The 15,603-nt window shown below is 39.3% G+C and overlaps 1 protein-coding gene across 1 annotated transcript in view; it reads left to right on the top strand.

Annotated features, from left to right (window-relative positions):
* CRACR2A (calcium release activated channel regulator 2A) overlaps positions 1–15,603 on the top strand; it is a 186,599-nt gene that overhangs the window by 68,060 nt on the left and 102,936 nt on the right. Inside the window, exons 3-4 of the mRNA XM_069101435.1 lie at positions 5,783–5,894; positions 12,313–12,490. Of these exons, the coding sequence (XP_068957536.1) occupies positions 5,783–5,894; positions 12,313–12,490 (290 nt within the window). The remainder of the gene's footprint in view (positions 1–5,782; positions 5,895–12,312; positions 12,491–15,603) is intronic.

The following is a 15,603-nucleotide window of genomic DNA, read 5'->3' as shown; positions in this document are numbered from 1 at the left end:
TTGGAATAGAGCACCTCAAGGTCCTTCCCAACTCAAAATCTAAATCTATGATTCTGTGATCTCTGATTGAATGAATTCACCCAAACAGACTGACATGAGAACAATTCTCCAGGAGAGGAGAAACTGAGGGATAAGACCTCTCCATCCTGACCACTCTAAAGAGTCTGGTTCTCTCTTAGGATTCCTTCCAGAACAAGGCTTCTGAAACTTTTTGGTGCCCTGGATTCCTTTGTTAGTCTGGTGGAGCTCGGGGACATTTTCTTCAAAATTTTATTTTAGACTCAAATGCCAGAACAAAAATACAGAATAGAGAAAAGAAATAAAAACATATTATAAACTTAAATATTGAAACTTAAATACAAAGTTAGAAAGAAAAAAAGCATGTCATGTGCTTCACAGAGCATAAGAGAGGATTCAAAATATCTAAGAATAAATGTGCATTTCAAGAAAGCCTACACGATAAATAATAATCATTGTGTTGACAGCTGTCCATCTTTGCTTCCTTGTAAGTTTTCTTTTGTACTCTGTTGCACACTTTTTTACTTTATTCTTTTTTTCCTCCCCCTAAACCCCTACCAGAAGGCCACAATAAAGTTGAAATCTTTCTCAATAGCTATAAATATATACATACCCTCCCCCACACCCCCAGAAAGCTACAATAAAGTTTAGATGTTTCTCTATAGCTATAGATAAATACATACATATATACATATATATATACACATATAGACATATACTTTCCCAAACCTATTCTATTCCTGATCTTTGTTTTTATGTATATGCATATCTGTTTCCTATCCCTCCTGCCTCCTCTACTTTACTTCTATCCACTACTTTGCCCTCCTATAACTTGCCTACCCCACTCCAAGGATCCCTCCCCTATCCTGCCATCCCCATAAATCTAAACACCCTTCTATACCCCTATTTTACCTATTCCCTCACTCTCCCCTCTAAAGATCCCTCCCTTGTCCTCTCCCCACTCCCTATGCCCTTACCGTTTTATTTCTTCTGAATTTAGAAGACTTTTATACACTTGTAAATATATATTATATATATAATATATATTTAAACCTCTTAAACCCATTCCCGATGAAAGTAGGTTACCAGAACTACCAACCCTCCTCTTCCATCTAATTCTTCTGTATCAATTCTTCCTCTTGCACTTCATTTGTATAAAATAATTACCCTTTTAAGCTGTTCCTAAATGGTTTTGCTTTTTTAAAAATTCATATCATACTCAAGTTGATCCCAATCTTTCTTATGAACTACCCAATTATTAATAAGAATCTTAGACATACATTTTACATATATAAAAAGTAAATAGTCTATGGATCCCTTATAATCATTATTTGTTATATGCCTTATATTTTTCTTGGTTCTTATATATCAATCAAATTTTCTATTAAGTTCAGGAATTTTTTAAACAAAGTCTTTAAAGTCTGAGAATTTATCAAATGTCTGTTTATTTGTTTGTTTGTTTTTTCCATTCAGGATAATACTTAATTTTGCAGGGTATGATATTTTTGGCCAGAACCCCAGTTAGTTTGCTCTTTGATATGTTGTGTTCCAAGACCTGCAGTCCTTTAATGTCTCTCCTGCTAGGTCTTGATTCTAATTATGGCTCCATCATATTTAAATTGTTTTAATCTTGATGTTTTTAATATTTTTCCTTGAGCTGGGGGTTTCAGAATTTGACTATGATGTTCCTATGAGTTTTCCTCGTAAGATCTCTTTTAAGTGATGATAAATGGATTTTTTGCTATTTCTACTTTTCTCCCTTGTTCTAATGCCTCAGGACAATTTTCTTTTATTATCTTTTGTGTTATTGTATCAAGAATCTTTTTTTGATCACAACTCTCAGTCCAATTATTTTTGTTTTCTCTTCTTGATCTATTATTCTCCAAATCTATTGTTTTTCTTATAAGATGTTTCAGTTTCTCTTCTATTTTTATAATTCATATTTTGTTTAATCATTTCTTGATCTCTTATAATTTCACTGACTTCACTGTGCCGAATTCTAGTTTTCAAGGTGTCATTTTCTTCCTTTAGATTCTGGATCTCCTTTTCTAGTTGGTTGACTTTCCTTTCATATCCTTCTTATTTTTCTTGGATTATTCTTATTTTATTTTATTTTTTTGGTTTTTCTTCCATCTTTGTCATTTGATTTTTTACGTCTTTTTAAGATCTTCTATGAATTCTCTTTGGGCAGGTATCTGTTTTACATTACTCTTTGGGGGTTTCTTTACTTCAGTATCCTCCTCTGAAGATCAACCCTGGTCATCTCTGTTCCCATAATAGCTTTCTGTGTTTGGATTCTTTCTCCTTTACCTGTGCATTTTTTGTGGTAATAGCTTAATTTTTATAATCACCTCTAGCCCTGGGGTATGGGAAATGTTGCCTCTTGCCCCAGATCTTTGGTTCTCCCCTCTAGCCTGGAATCAAAGCCAAGCTTCCAACCTCCTGTGAGTGCCCACAGCCAGGGGCTTTCTACTCCACTGCTCCTGCACTCACCAGATGTATGCTGGTTCCTTCTCGCCCTTGATGTTCTTCACAATACAGCTGGGTCTGGCATTCCTTATCAGCAGAGGGTTCCCTCGATCTTCCTGGGCTCAAATGCCCAACTCCTCTCACTAGGGGGGGGGGGGGGGGGGGGGGGGGTGGTGGAGCTAGGGCCAAGGCAGCCTCCCAAACCAACTAACCCCAGGACTTTCTGCTTGTTGTTAAAGCAGAACCTAGCCTGGAGGTGTTTACTCCTCACAGTGACCAAACCTCTTCATGGGATTTTTCTTCTGATCTTCTCAAATTGTCCCAGGAAGACCCCAGTTATGCCCCTATTCTAATTTATCTCCACCCACACTTCACCCTAAGGTGCTATGTAAACTCTTTTGTGGGGGAATATCTTGAGAGCTTGGAATTTTCTGACCTACTTCACCATCTTCCCAACACCTTCTCCCAGGGACATTTTCTTGAAATGCTTGTTGCCTAGATTCATAAAAGAAGGGAATGTTAGGTTTCAGTTCACTGTTGGTGAAAATAAAGATGTAAGTTCAGGAATACCTTGAAATCTGTCTAGTTCATGGACCAAGGGTGACAAAATTCTGCTAGAAGCTGGTGGAATTTGAGACTTTGCAGGACTTGGTCCTTGTGAATGAGTAAAATCATGTTAATAACTAGCAATACCATCTGGTGGTTAAATTCCTCATTGTATTTCAAAGATTGAATTATTGGCTCACACTTTAATTACCAGCTATGTATTTTATATACTAGTTTAACAGAATTAGTCTTAAATTCAGAATCCTGGTCTCAGATCGGCCCCTGTGTGATCTGGGATATGTCTCTTTCCCTTAGTTTTCCCCAGTAGAAAAATGACTTGATTGTAAGTTCCTTCCAGCTCTAACATTTTATGCTTCTGTGATTTAATACCTAAGAAAGGGAGAATAGAGGAGAGGAAAGAGTAGAGGAGGGCAATGTGGGAGAAGGGAGAGGATGGCAACAAAGATAAATTTCTTCTTTTCACAGCTTTTCCCAGTGATTATGAAGCAGTGGGACAGGAGGGGCTGGAGGAGGAAGAGAGAACTGGAAAAGGGAGCATAGGGAGAGGGAGATTAGATGGAGGCTTTTTCGCTAAGAAGAATTAACATAGCTGGGCAACACCTGTGTGAAAAACCCTAGCCACTCAAAATGATCTCTCCTGCCAACTTTACAATTTGCCTAACCTAGATAAATATAAATGTAAATCATAAAATATAAATGTAATTATAATGTACAGAGAGATAAATGCAAATGTCTTGAGGACCTGGAGTTATTATGTGGGGGCCTAGATTCTAATGGAGTTAATCTGAGGAGTTTTCAGGGAAGAGGTGTTTCCTGGTGCAAGGGGATAGAAATGTTAAGGTGGAACAGTATATAGGAAACAAAAATGTGTTAGTTTTGGAAGAATGTCATACCTGGAGAATAAGACACTTGACCAACTTGAATTCTAAGATTGAGAGCTTGAACAAGCCTTCAAAGTCATCTACCCTGATATGCTTCATTTTATATTTGAGAATACTAAGACTTAGGAGGACATAGCTTGTCCCAGGTCACTTATAAGGCAGTAAGTAAAACCAGGGTTGGAATCTTGTCTCCTGACTCCTGAGCCCATACCTCTTCCAGTATCATTGTGATAGAACCATCTCATTTTTCACTAATTTATCCCTTGCTTCTCTGAATTTTTCATATTGATGACTTTTTATAGCACAGCAATATTCTCTTATATTTGAAACAAAGTTTGGGTAGCCATTCCCCACTTGATGAATTTCTAATTTGTATCCAGTTCAATGGTTCACCTGGACTTCATCCTTATCATCATCTCTCTTCATAGTTCCTACCTTTTCTCTCAGTTCATCACCTCTGTTTGAGCTTCATTTCCCTTGCTATTTAAACATTGTTCTTTTCCAAACAATTTCCGTGCTACCAACCCCCAAATCTTCCATCTATTTTCCCAGAATTACTCTGAAACAGCTAAAAACTGCTAGAAGTCATTAAATTGTGATGATTGGTTGGCCCACTATCAATTTGTGCTGCTCTCACCTGGGCCCCGAGCTCTACATAACAATCCTTTTATTTACTTCCTATCACATTTGACCTCTCAACTATAACAAAACTGTTCTACTCTGCCCACAATGTGTAACTCTTCCACCTCGCCTCCAGTAAGTGACATTGCCTTCTTGTGTCTATATTCCTCAGAGGTTCTGTGATTTCATGAGTGTGGGTATGACTTCATCAGTCCAGATGGCAGCTAGTCTATGTCTTTTCGTGCTGTGTTATTCTGGTCCATGTCTTTTTTAAAAATCCCCAATAGAGGATCCACCCAATATACTGGAGTCCCCCTTTATGGTTCTTTGAATTTGTTGGAGACATCTGTGTAGCAGTTAGTTTGCCCCTGTTTTGTCTATCATTCCTGTACATGGCTGGCACACTTCCCTTTTCTTATCCTAAAGACTGATTTTTGTCTTTCATGCTACTTCTAAAGCAAAAACCATCATTAGGCATGAGGAAGAGCCAGAAGCTTTCATCAAAAGAGGGCTTCAAGAAGAATTGACCTTCAAGTGTGGAGTTCAGAAAGAACAATGCATCAAGAATCAGGAGGGCTGGAGTCCCAACTCTTTCTCTGACTAACTGTGTGACCTTGTACACATTATTCACTGCTCTGGACTCCAGCTTTTTCATTGTCAAAATGAGGGGTTTAGATTGGGACATGGAATTTTCTGGCTGTAATTATCAGTTCACTATAAATTTCAAGCATTTATGTTGGTGCCAGGCTTGAGGCTAATTGCTGGGGATATAAAAAAAAAAGGCAAAATCCGGCCTCAGACACTTAACACACACGAAAAAAACTAGTTGTATGACCCTTAGCAAGTCACTTAATCCCAACTGCCCTACCTTCCCCCCTCCATTAAAAAAAAAGATGATACATTTGGGGGTGGCTAGGTGGCACAGTGAATAGAGCACTGGCCCTGGAGTCAGGAGGACCTGAGTTCAAATCTGGCCTCAGACTCTTAACACTTACTAGCCTTGTGACGTCAGGCAAGTCACTTAACCCCAATTACCCCCCAAAAAGAAAAAAAAGGGCAAAAATCCCTAGAGGTCTAACTATCTCTAGGAAGGAAACAGTTTCAGGCATGTGGGATGAAATCAGCTAAAGTTTAGACCAATTGATAGTGGCCCCTTAAGCTCCTCCCTAGTTAGCCCCCAGTGGATGTATTATTTCCTGTAACAAAGACATTTTCATTGCTTTCAGCGGCTTCACAATGAATTGCCTCTCAGCTTGGAGGATCTGGAGGATGTGTTTGATACCCTGGATGCTGATGGTGATGGCTTCCTGACTCCAGAGGAGTTCACCACTGGATTCAGTGAGTCCCCAGTTCACATGTGGTCATATCTCTGCAGCTTCTAGAACTTGTGGGAAGAATGAGAGCTTAAGAAAGGTGAAGAATAAGTCATCATGACTCATCTTCCTGCCCAGTGACTCAGGGGCTCATGGACCAAGGTTGTGCTTTGTTGAGGCCCCATCTTGCTTGTTCAATGCTACTGATCCTTCAAGGGTCCACTGCGTTGTCACCTCCTCCATGAAATCTTCCCTGATTCTTTCAACCATTAGAGCCTGGTTCCCCCAGCTGAACTCCCAGTGCATGGATGGCAGGTTTATCAGAATTAAAGATGGCCCCAAACTGGGAGGAATAGCCAATCTATTACATTACAAAGTAAGGATTCAAAAGGATCTCAATAGGCTAGAAAGATGGAGCAAATTTTTTTTAAATTTGTTGGTCTTTATTAATTTGTTTGTTTACTTTTAGTTTACAAGATTTCAGTTCCACAATTCCTTGAGTTTCAAGTTTTCTCTGCTTCCCTCTCCTCCCCTGCCCATGACAGCATACAATCAAGTATAGTATCTGCAAATACTTTCACATTAGACATTAGTCTGGTTATAAAGAAGGATTGTATCAGATGGAATGAACAATGGGAAAGAGGAAACAAAGCCAAACAAGAAAAAGAAAAAGGGCAGGTGGTTTGTTTCAATCTGGATTCAAACTCAGTTCTTTCTAGTTCTTTCTCTGGATGTAGACATCTCTCTCCATCATGAGTCTTTGGGGTTTGACTTATAACCCTGCATTGCTGAGAAGAGTCCAGTCTATCAAAGTTGGTCATCACACATACGTTGTGTCTGTAATTGTGTACAAATTTCTCCTGGTTCTACTCTTCTCACTCAGCATCAGTTTGTGTAAGCCTCTCCAGGTAAATATGAAGTCCATCTGCTGATGGAGCAAATTTAATAGGTATACATGTCAGTCAGTCAATGAACATTTATTAAGCACCTACTGTATGCCAGGTACTATACTAAATGCTAAAGATACAAAGAAAGGTAAAAAGCATTTCCTACTTTCCAGGAACCCACAGTCTCTACCTGAGAGACAATATGCAAATAAGTACAAACAAGACATATACAGTATAAATTGGACATGATTAGCAGAAGGAAGGCACTAGAACTAAGGGGAATCAGGAAAGGCTTCCTGTAGAAGGTGAGATTTTAACTGGGACTGGAAGGACGTAGGAGGTGGAGATGAGGAAAGACATACTTGTATTTAAAAAGTCATCTATTGCACACATTTTGGATGGAAGAAGTAAGTCTAGACAATAGTTTGTATGAAAAAGATCTGAGGGTTTAAGCAAATTTCGAGTTAAATTTGAATCAGCGATGTGATGTAGCATCCAAAATAAAACCTTAATGTAATCTTAGAGTGGATGAATAGAGGCATGGTCAAGGGTGGGTATAGTTCTACTGTAGTCTTAGCTCCTCAGGCTAGACCTGTAGCTTTGTGCCCAGCTCTGGGAGAGCTTCATTCATTCACAGAGCCATATTTTAGCAAATACATTGGTAGCATATCTAGAGAATGACAAGGAAAGTGAATGCTTCAGGTTCACAGGATCAATGTTTGAAAGAAATGGAAATAAACAGAAATAGCTGGAAGAGAAAACGTGTAAGAGAGGTAGTATCTGTCTTCAAGTACCTGTTGTTATGTGGAAGGAAGTTAAGGTTTGTTCTGTTTGGTCCTAGAGAATAGAACTAGGAGCAGTGATGCATGGATGTCAAGGTAGTTAGATGTAAGGTAAAATTTCCTAATAATTTGAATTGTCTTCGGAAGAATGGGCTTCTGGAGAGGGAGGCAATGCCTTCTCACTAGAGGTGTTTAAATAAAGATTTTGTAACTGTTTGTTCAGGACAGTGTAGAGGGTATGAGTTCAAACTAGATGGCCCCTGGGGTCCCAGACAGTTCTGAGATTCTGTGATTGATGTGTCTGCATTCCACTGCTTTCTTCTAACTGAGATGATGGAAAATGTCAAGGTAGACAGTACACTCCTGCTGCAGTCTAGCTGAGACTGGAGAGTCGTGCTCAGGAAATCATACCATCATGTTTTGTTGTTGTTCAGTCATTTCAGTCATGTCCAACTCTTTGTGACCCCATTTGGGATTTTCTTGGCAAAGATACTGGAATGGTTTACCACTTCCTTCTCTAGCTCATTTTACAGATGAAACTGAAGCTAACAGGGTCAGGTCACTTGCCTAGGTCACACACCTAGTATGTGTCTGAGGCCAGATTTGAACTTAGGAAAATGAGACTTCCCACTGCTAGGCCTAGGACTCTACACACTGCACCAAGAACACCAAGTGGGAGTCAGGAAGACCTGAGTTCAGATGTGGCCTCAGACACTTACTAGCTATGTGACCCTGGGCAAATCACTTATGCCTGTTTGCTTCAGTTTTCTCATCTGTAAAATAAGTTGGAGAAGGAAATGACGAACACCCCAGTATCTCTGCTAAGAAACCCTAGATAGGGTCACAAAGAGCTGGATGTGACTGAACAACAGCCATCATGTTACAACCTAACAATAATACATTAAATGAACAGTTTACCCTGTCAAACTGATGAGACATTTTCCTCTTCATCTTATGAGGTGAATAGTACAAATTTTATCATTGCTGTTTTACACATGAAGAGACTGAGTCTCAGGAAGGTTAAATGATTTGCCTATGACACTATCATGGAGCTGATAGTGTCAAATCAAGCATATGCCTCCTGATTTTAAGTCCACTTTTTTATTGCTGTTATTGTAAAAACACACTGTCAAAGGACAATTGTTTTTTACAACCAAGACTATGACAGAAAGATTGAAGTGATTTCTAGTGGGTTTGTGTGGTTAAGGGATTCTTAGAGTGAAGGACTTAAATGCACAGAAAATCCACAAAAGTCAGAATGGTACAATGTATACCAAATAAAATGGGCAAGTTCCCTTGATTCCAAACCATTGGGCAAAGTGATCACCTTACTTGTAACTCATCTAAACTCATCACCTCATCTAAAGAATCATGGCATGTCAAAAGCTAAAAAGAACCTTAGACATAATGTGTTTATATCCCTCAGTTTACAGAGGAAGAAACTGCAGCATAGAGAGGCTGAATAATTTGTCCAAAGTTAAACAGTCAGTGTCAGGGTAGAATCTGGATCCCAGACCTCCTTACTAAAGCCAGACCGGAATTCTTTCCCCTGCCCCAGAGTTCATGGGACAAGTACAGAAATAGGTGTTGGGGCAGCCAGGTGGCAGTGCTGTGCCTGGAGTCAGTAAGTCCTGAATTCAAATCCAGCTTCAGATACTCACTAGCTATGTGACCCTGGGCAAGTCACAACTTCAGTTTCCCTCAGTTGCCTTATTTGTAAAATAGGGATAATTATAGCCCCTACCAGGGTTGCTGTGAGAATGAAATGAGATAGTATTTATAAAGAGTTTAGCATAGTTTCTTGCACATAGTAGGCATTATATACATGTTTATCATTATTATTAATATTATTATTATTCTGTCTTAAGCAACAACATAGCACCTTATACCTCTCTTAGCACAATCACACATTCTGCCTTGTGCTATAAATAGAATTAATATGTATTATCATTGACATGTCTTATCTCCCATATTATATTATAATCTCTGTGAGAGTAGGTAACATGCATGTATTATGAATAATGGACTTTTAATCCCCATATAACAAATAATCAAGGGATATGAATAGACAATTTTCACAGGGAGGAAATTCAGACCATCAATAGCCATATGAAAACATGCTCTAAATCACTAATAATTAGAAAAATGCAAATTTATAAAACTCTGAGATGTGCCACCTCACATCCATCTGATTGGCTAAGATAACAAAAAAGGAAAGTGACCAATACTGGAGCAGCTATGGGAAAACAGGTACATTAATACACTGTTGGTGGAGCTGTCAGCTAGTCTAACAATTCTAGAAAGTAACTTGGAACCATGCCCAAAAATATGTTAAATATATACGCTTATAGATAAATACATATGCTCATACCCACATATATGATATGTATTGTATGTAGATATGCCATATATATCATATATATATGCTCATGCCCTTTGACCTTGTGATACTGACACTAGGTGTATATCCTAAAAAGGGGGGGGGGGTAAGACTCTTAATGTGCAAAAATATTTAAAGCAGCTCTTTTTGTTTTGCCAAAACATTGGCAACCAAGGGGATGCTCATCAATTGGGGGGTAGCTGAACAGGTTGTGTTATGTACAAGGGCAATAAAATACTGTTATTCTCTAAGAAATGATGAAAGGGATGGTTTCAGAAAAACCTAGGAAGACTTGTATGAAATGATGCAAAGTGACGCGAGCAGAACCAAGAGAACAGTGCATATAGTAACAGCAATATTGTAAATATAATCAACTTTGAAAGACTTAATAACTCTGATCAACACAATCACAATTCCAAAGGACACTTGATGAAACATGCTATCCACTTCCAGTTAGAGAAGTGACAGACTCAAAATGTTGATTGAAGCATGTTTTCTTCTCTCTTTTTTCCTTCTTTTGTTTCTTTTTTTTTGACATGGCTAAGTTGGAAGTTTGTTTTGCATGACTGTACATATTTGTAATGGATCTTGTTTTTGTTACCTTTTCAGTGGGTAAGAGAGAAGCAGGGGGAGGGAGAGAATTTGGAAATTCAAATAAAATTGATTTTTTTTCAAAAAGGAGTAATAAACTCAAATCAGAAGATATAGTTTCAGAAACAACAACAACAACAAAAAAACAAAAACAGACTATTGGAGCTCTCCAAAAGTGGAATGGACTGCTTTAGTCATTAGTGCGTTCCCCTTCACTGGAAGTTTTCAATCAAACAGGATAACCACTTTTTTTTTTAAAGCAATCGGGGTTAAGCAACTTGCTCAAGGTTACACGGCCAGTTATTTCTGGGTGTGGTGCTGAGTATCTGAGCCCAGATTTGATCCAGGTCATCCCGACACTGGAGCTGGTGCTCTTACTTGCTGAGCCACCTGGCCGCCCCAAAGGATAACCACTTTCAAGTACATTATAGAGAGCTTTTGGTCTAGGTAAAGCCAAGACTAGATAACCTCTAAGGTTTCTTCTGACTCTAACACAGTGATTCTGTGGGTCTAGGTTCTGACAGTTCCTACTTGTGGGAATGTTGGCAGGGTACTTAATAACTAAAAGCTTCCTCAGTATCTTTCAAGTGGCAATGTTAACACTTGTTTTATCTACCTCACAGGGTTGTTATGAGGTTTTCCTTGTAACACTTCTTGGAACCTCGAGGTGTTACATATATGTGAGATGCTGCTATTCTTATTCTTATTGGAATGCATTGTATCTCCACTGTAGCAAAAATGTCTTTCAGATGGAAGTAATAAAGAGAAGAAAGGACAAAACATTTGAAATGTGGTACTTAAAATCTGGCTTTGATATATTCTTTTATTCCTACTCTAGCCTACAAAGGACTCCTGGTAGCTAGACAAATTGGAAGCCCTCTGGAGGTGAATTATTACGTAGCACTCCCTCAGGATTACTCCCTCAACTTACACTTACACTTGGAGGTTGAATCCCCAAAGGGTGGCATCTATTTTGGGTCCAATGTATAAATCTGTAGAACTATACTCTTAACACTATAGCTAACAATCAGCCCATAGATTTAATTACCTCTTAGCAAAGTCATTTACTCAAAAAATATAGCAATAATTGTAATTACAAAACATTGCTCCCACAGATTTGGGGTGCGCTATCCCACAAAAACACATAACATCCACAGAAGGAGTGGGTTCAAATTTAAAGGCATAAATGCAGCAAGGCACATATATTTTACATGTGTGACATAGGCTACTCACAACTCCTGGTACTGCAAAGTCTGGAAGTCCCTTCTCTTTATAAAAATCTTCATGCAGCTTCCCTTGGATACAGTATCTTTGTTGGGTTCTCATTGTCAACTCTACCCCCCCCCCATAATCTCACACTCTTTTCTGCTGCCAGAAGCTTCTTGATTGTCTCTGTATCCATGTGAGTCTATAGTGTGGTCTTCTGTTCCCTACTGGATGCAATATCTCCTACTTGTCCAGTAACTCATCTTTGAAGCTATATAGCTGGTATTAGGAGGGAGGACAGAAAGATAGAGAAATCTCCCTGCTTTCCCCCTGGGTTCTTTCACAAGCAGCTCCCATATTATAATAACTCCACCTTTCCAAGGTTTAGATATTTAAAAATCACTTGGAAGCATGGCTAATTTGTTCACCAATTGAATTATTTTCATCTTGAATGAATTGAAGAGGTGTTTGTGCCTCCTGAAAAGAAAAGGGTATAGACACATCTCTACAATCAATTAACCATCAACTGAGATGAAGAGGAAGGATAAACTCCCTCCCTTAGAGTTATTAAATTGTTCTATTCACTTTGATCCCTAGGTCACTTTTTCTTTAGCCAAGATAATTGTAACTCTGATGAACAGAGAGCTCAACCCAAGGAGGAAAAGATCTATCAGTCCAAGTCTGAAGAGGTGATTGACAACAAGGATGAAGATGAGGAAGACCTTCAGTTCCACATACTGATGGATAAGCTCGGAGCACAGAAAATTTTAGAAGAGTAAGTCCTCTGAGACAGTGACAACCACTTTGGACCCATATATCACTGGTGTTGGGACCTGGCCTGGGAGGAAACTTCTCCATCTACCTTGACTTTTTCATTGAATAATAGGATTTAAAGTTGGAAGGGCAGATAAAGATGGTCCATTCTAACTTTCTTTATTATTTGGAGGAGAAAGATGAGACCCACGCAGATAAAAGAGCTTGTTCTGGGTCACACAGACTTTAAGCAGTAAATCTGAGATTGAAACCCAGGTTCTCCAATTCTAACGCTATTCTTTCTGCTAGGGAGGGAAGTAAAGGGAATGAGTGGTATAATGCCTGTTATGTGCCATATGATGTATTAAGTGCTTTTTATAAATATTATCTCATTTAATCCTCAAAACAACCCTGGGAGACAGGTGCTATTAATATCCCATTTTACAGTTGAGGAAACTGAGGCAAACAGTGTTTAAGTGACTTGCCCAGGGTCACATAGCTAGTAAGAATCTGAGGTCAGATTTGAACTCAAGTCTTCCTGATTCCAGGCCCAGCACCCTATCTACTACATCATGGAACTGCTACCTCCATTTTTTCCTGATACCATGTGCCCATCGGTACAGAAGCCCTCCTTTTTTACATCCCCCTTATAGTGACCTATCCATGTGTCTTTTTTTCTGATCTCACAGAAAAAAAAAATCTTGTCCATTCCTTTTAATTTTTGGTAAGAACTTATTGGGATCAAAGGATTCCCACCATTTGAGAAATACAGCCATATCAAGGTTGATTTTACTTGCATAGGTTTTATTCAAATATATAGAGAGATAGAAATGCAAGATGACCCCAGGCAGCAGAAGCTATTCCTTGCCATGAGATTTAACAACCTAAAAAAGGTCAGCACTTTTTTTGAAGATAAAGAAATTTTCTCCATTGGTGGGAGGAATCTAGACCAAGAATCACACACACAAAGGAGATGTGGTCTATAGGTCTAAGGTCAGCCTATTCCACATAGTAGTTACTCTTTAGAGATATCTATCCTGGTTTCAAGCAGCATTGTCAGTGAGAGGAGAAGTCAACATGGGTTCCAGCCTACATATACTCTTTACCTTTCCCAAACTCTTCCTTTTCCCAGGGCCTGCAGTTTCACAACCATTGATTCTAAATACTATATACTACATACAGCCAGGTCTTCAGCTCAGACCAATAGTGCCTGCCTGAAGTCTTCATTCCCCTTTCTGCTTTCCTTCCTCCTCACCCCCTGGAACTAGGCTTTCCTTTCACACCTGGCCACACTAAAAGTAGCCACAAGAGATGCAGGGCTGTCAGCATGAAGCACTTTTTTCAGTCTCTTTTTTTCCTCACAGTCTCAGTACCTGAGACAATATTTTCATTGGTCTGCAGTACTTCTGCAAGGCACATGTGAAGCTCATAATATTCTCTGTGTAATTACACTGGGCCAAGATTTTCTGAGGAAAAATGTCTTCAGTTTCTTGAAGAAATAAGATCTCTCTCTCTCTCTCTCTCTCTCTCTCTCTCTCTCTCTTTCTCTCTCTCTCCCCTTCTTTCTCTCCCTTACTTCCTTTCTTTTTCTTCCTTCCTTTTCTTTTTTCTTCCTTTCTTCTTCTTTCTCTCTCTCTTTTCTTTCTTATTTTCTCTTTCTTTCTTCCTTCCTTCCTTCCTTCCTTCCTTCCTTCCTTCCTTCCTTCCTCTCTGTGCATTCAATAATCACAGCAAAGCACTTAGGTTTGTTGTCTGGTATATTTGATCATAATTTCAATGTCTTAAAAGTCAAAGTAAACCTTTAAGTAAATGTTCTTATTACAGAGAAAGAAAATGAGATTCAGAGAATTGACTTGTCCAGGGCCATTTAACTAGAAAGTTGAGGTATGACAAACCTGGACCCTTTTCATAGCATACTGGGGCAGATAATCAGGCTAGGCATAATCTATAAACTAGTTATTTATATCTTTTTTACTTATATAAATTATTTATTGGCTGATAGACTGATATTTTTAGGCATCTAGGCTTTCACACCAAACACACATGCCTAGACAAACACCATTTCTTCTGTTAAGTCCTCTTGATCAAGAAAAAAAAATGAAATTAAACACTGGCTCTTAAAAAAAATAATTAGGTTGGGACTACTAGGAACTAGTCTTACCCTAAAATAAATTGCAAATAACTTTTATCTCCTTACTGTTTTGGGGTCCTGTATCTACTGGAATTAGGTTCGATTATCTTGTCTAAGTGTGAGGACCCTGCAGATGAGGGCTGGCACTCTCAGAGCTTGGAGAAGAGGGTAATAGTAGAAGGAGATGCAGATGGCTAGATTAGGGTGGGGGGGCATATCAGTGGGACTAGTACAGTCGGCCAGCCCCAATAGAGTGTCTGTGGTTTCATGATCTTTAGAAGATGACTTGCAGGATTGTACCAGGCTCCAAAGAGGCCAATGAAGCTGTGCACCAGACTATGAGCAGAATTCTGCAAGAGAATTTTCTGCGTGTGATTGTTGCAGCAATAGCTCAGCTACAAGAATGGATGGGTCTTAGGAGAAGATAGCAGCAGGCAGCCACAGAGAGGAAGCATTCAGGAAATTCGTCACCTGCATCAGCTTCTCAGCAAAAATGGGGCCAAATCCTAGTGAGGGAGCACTGCTTTTCTTTGAAGCCTTCTCCCAAGAGGGCACTATAACCTCTGGCACAGGAACACCTGAGAGAATAGGGAGGAGGCTGCCCTTGGGCACAACTTGTGACAGCTTAGCTCTGTGTTGGTCTTGCACCAGAGCAGGCATTGCCCAGTCTTTTGCTGGGTTCTATGACCTTAACACCTCGAGCAATTTATAGTTATGACCTGGCACCCAAGACTTTCCTTAGGGGTACACACCAGACATAGTGATGCACTAGCAGAGCCCCATAGGAGCAGCCCACCCAGGTAACCAGACTGCCCAGAATGAACACTGCTCTGCCACACAAATATCTCACCTGACTCTTGTTCTGCATCCTATGAACTCATTAAGCTCTGCGGATACAGTATAAGGGCCATTTTAGGATACAGTGACTCAGGTAAATTTTTTTTCACAAGCTACCTATAGGCAGCTTCAAAATGGGGTTGAGGCTAATGCCTCCATTAGGGTTA

This window comes from Petaurus breviceps, unplaced genomic scaffold, assembly GCF_028583685.1.
Source record: "Petaurus breviceps papuanus isolate PSGF00001 unplaced genomic scaffold, PetGlider_PUasm1.0 470, whole genome shotgun sequence".
Lineage (NCBI taxonomy): Eukaryota > Metazoa > Chordata > Mammalia > Diprotodontia > Petauridae > Petaurus > Petaurus breviceps.
Note: the sequence above shows the minus strand (reverse complement) of the source record. Positions and strands in the feature narration are given on the sequence as shown.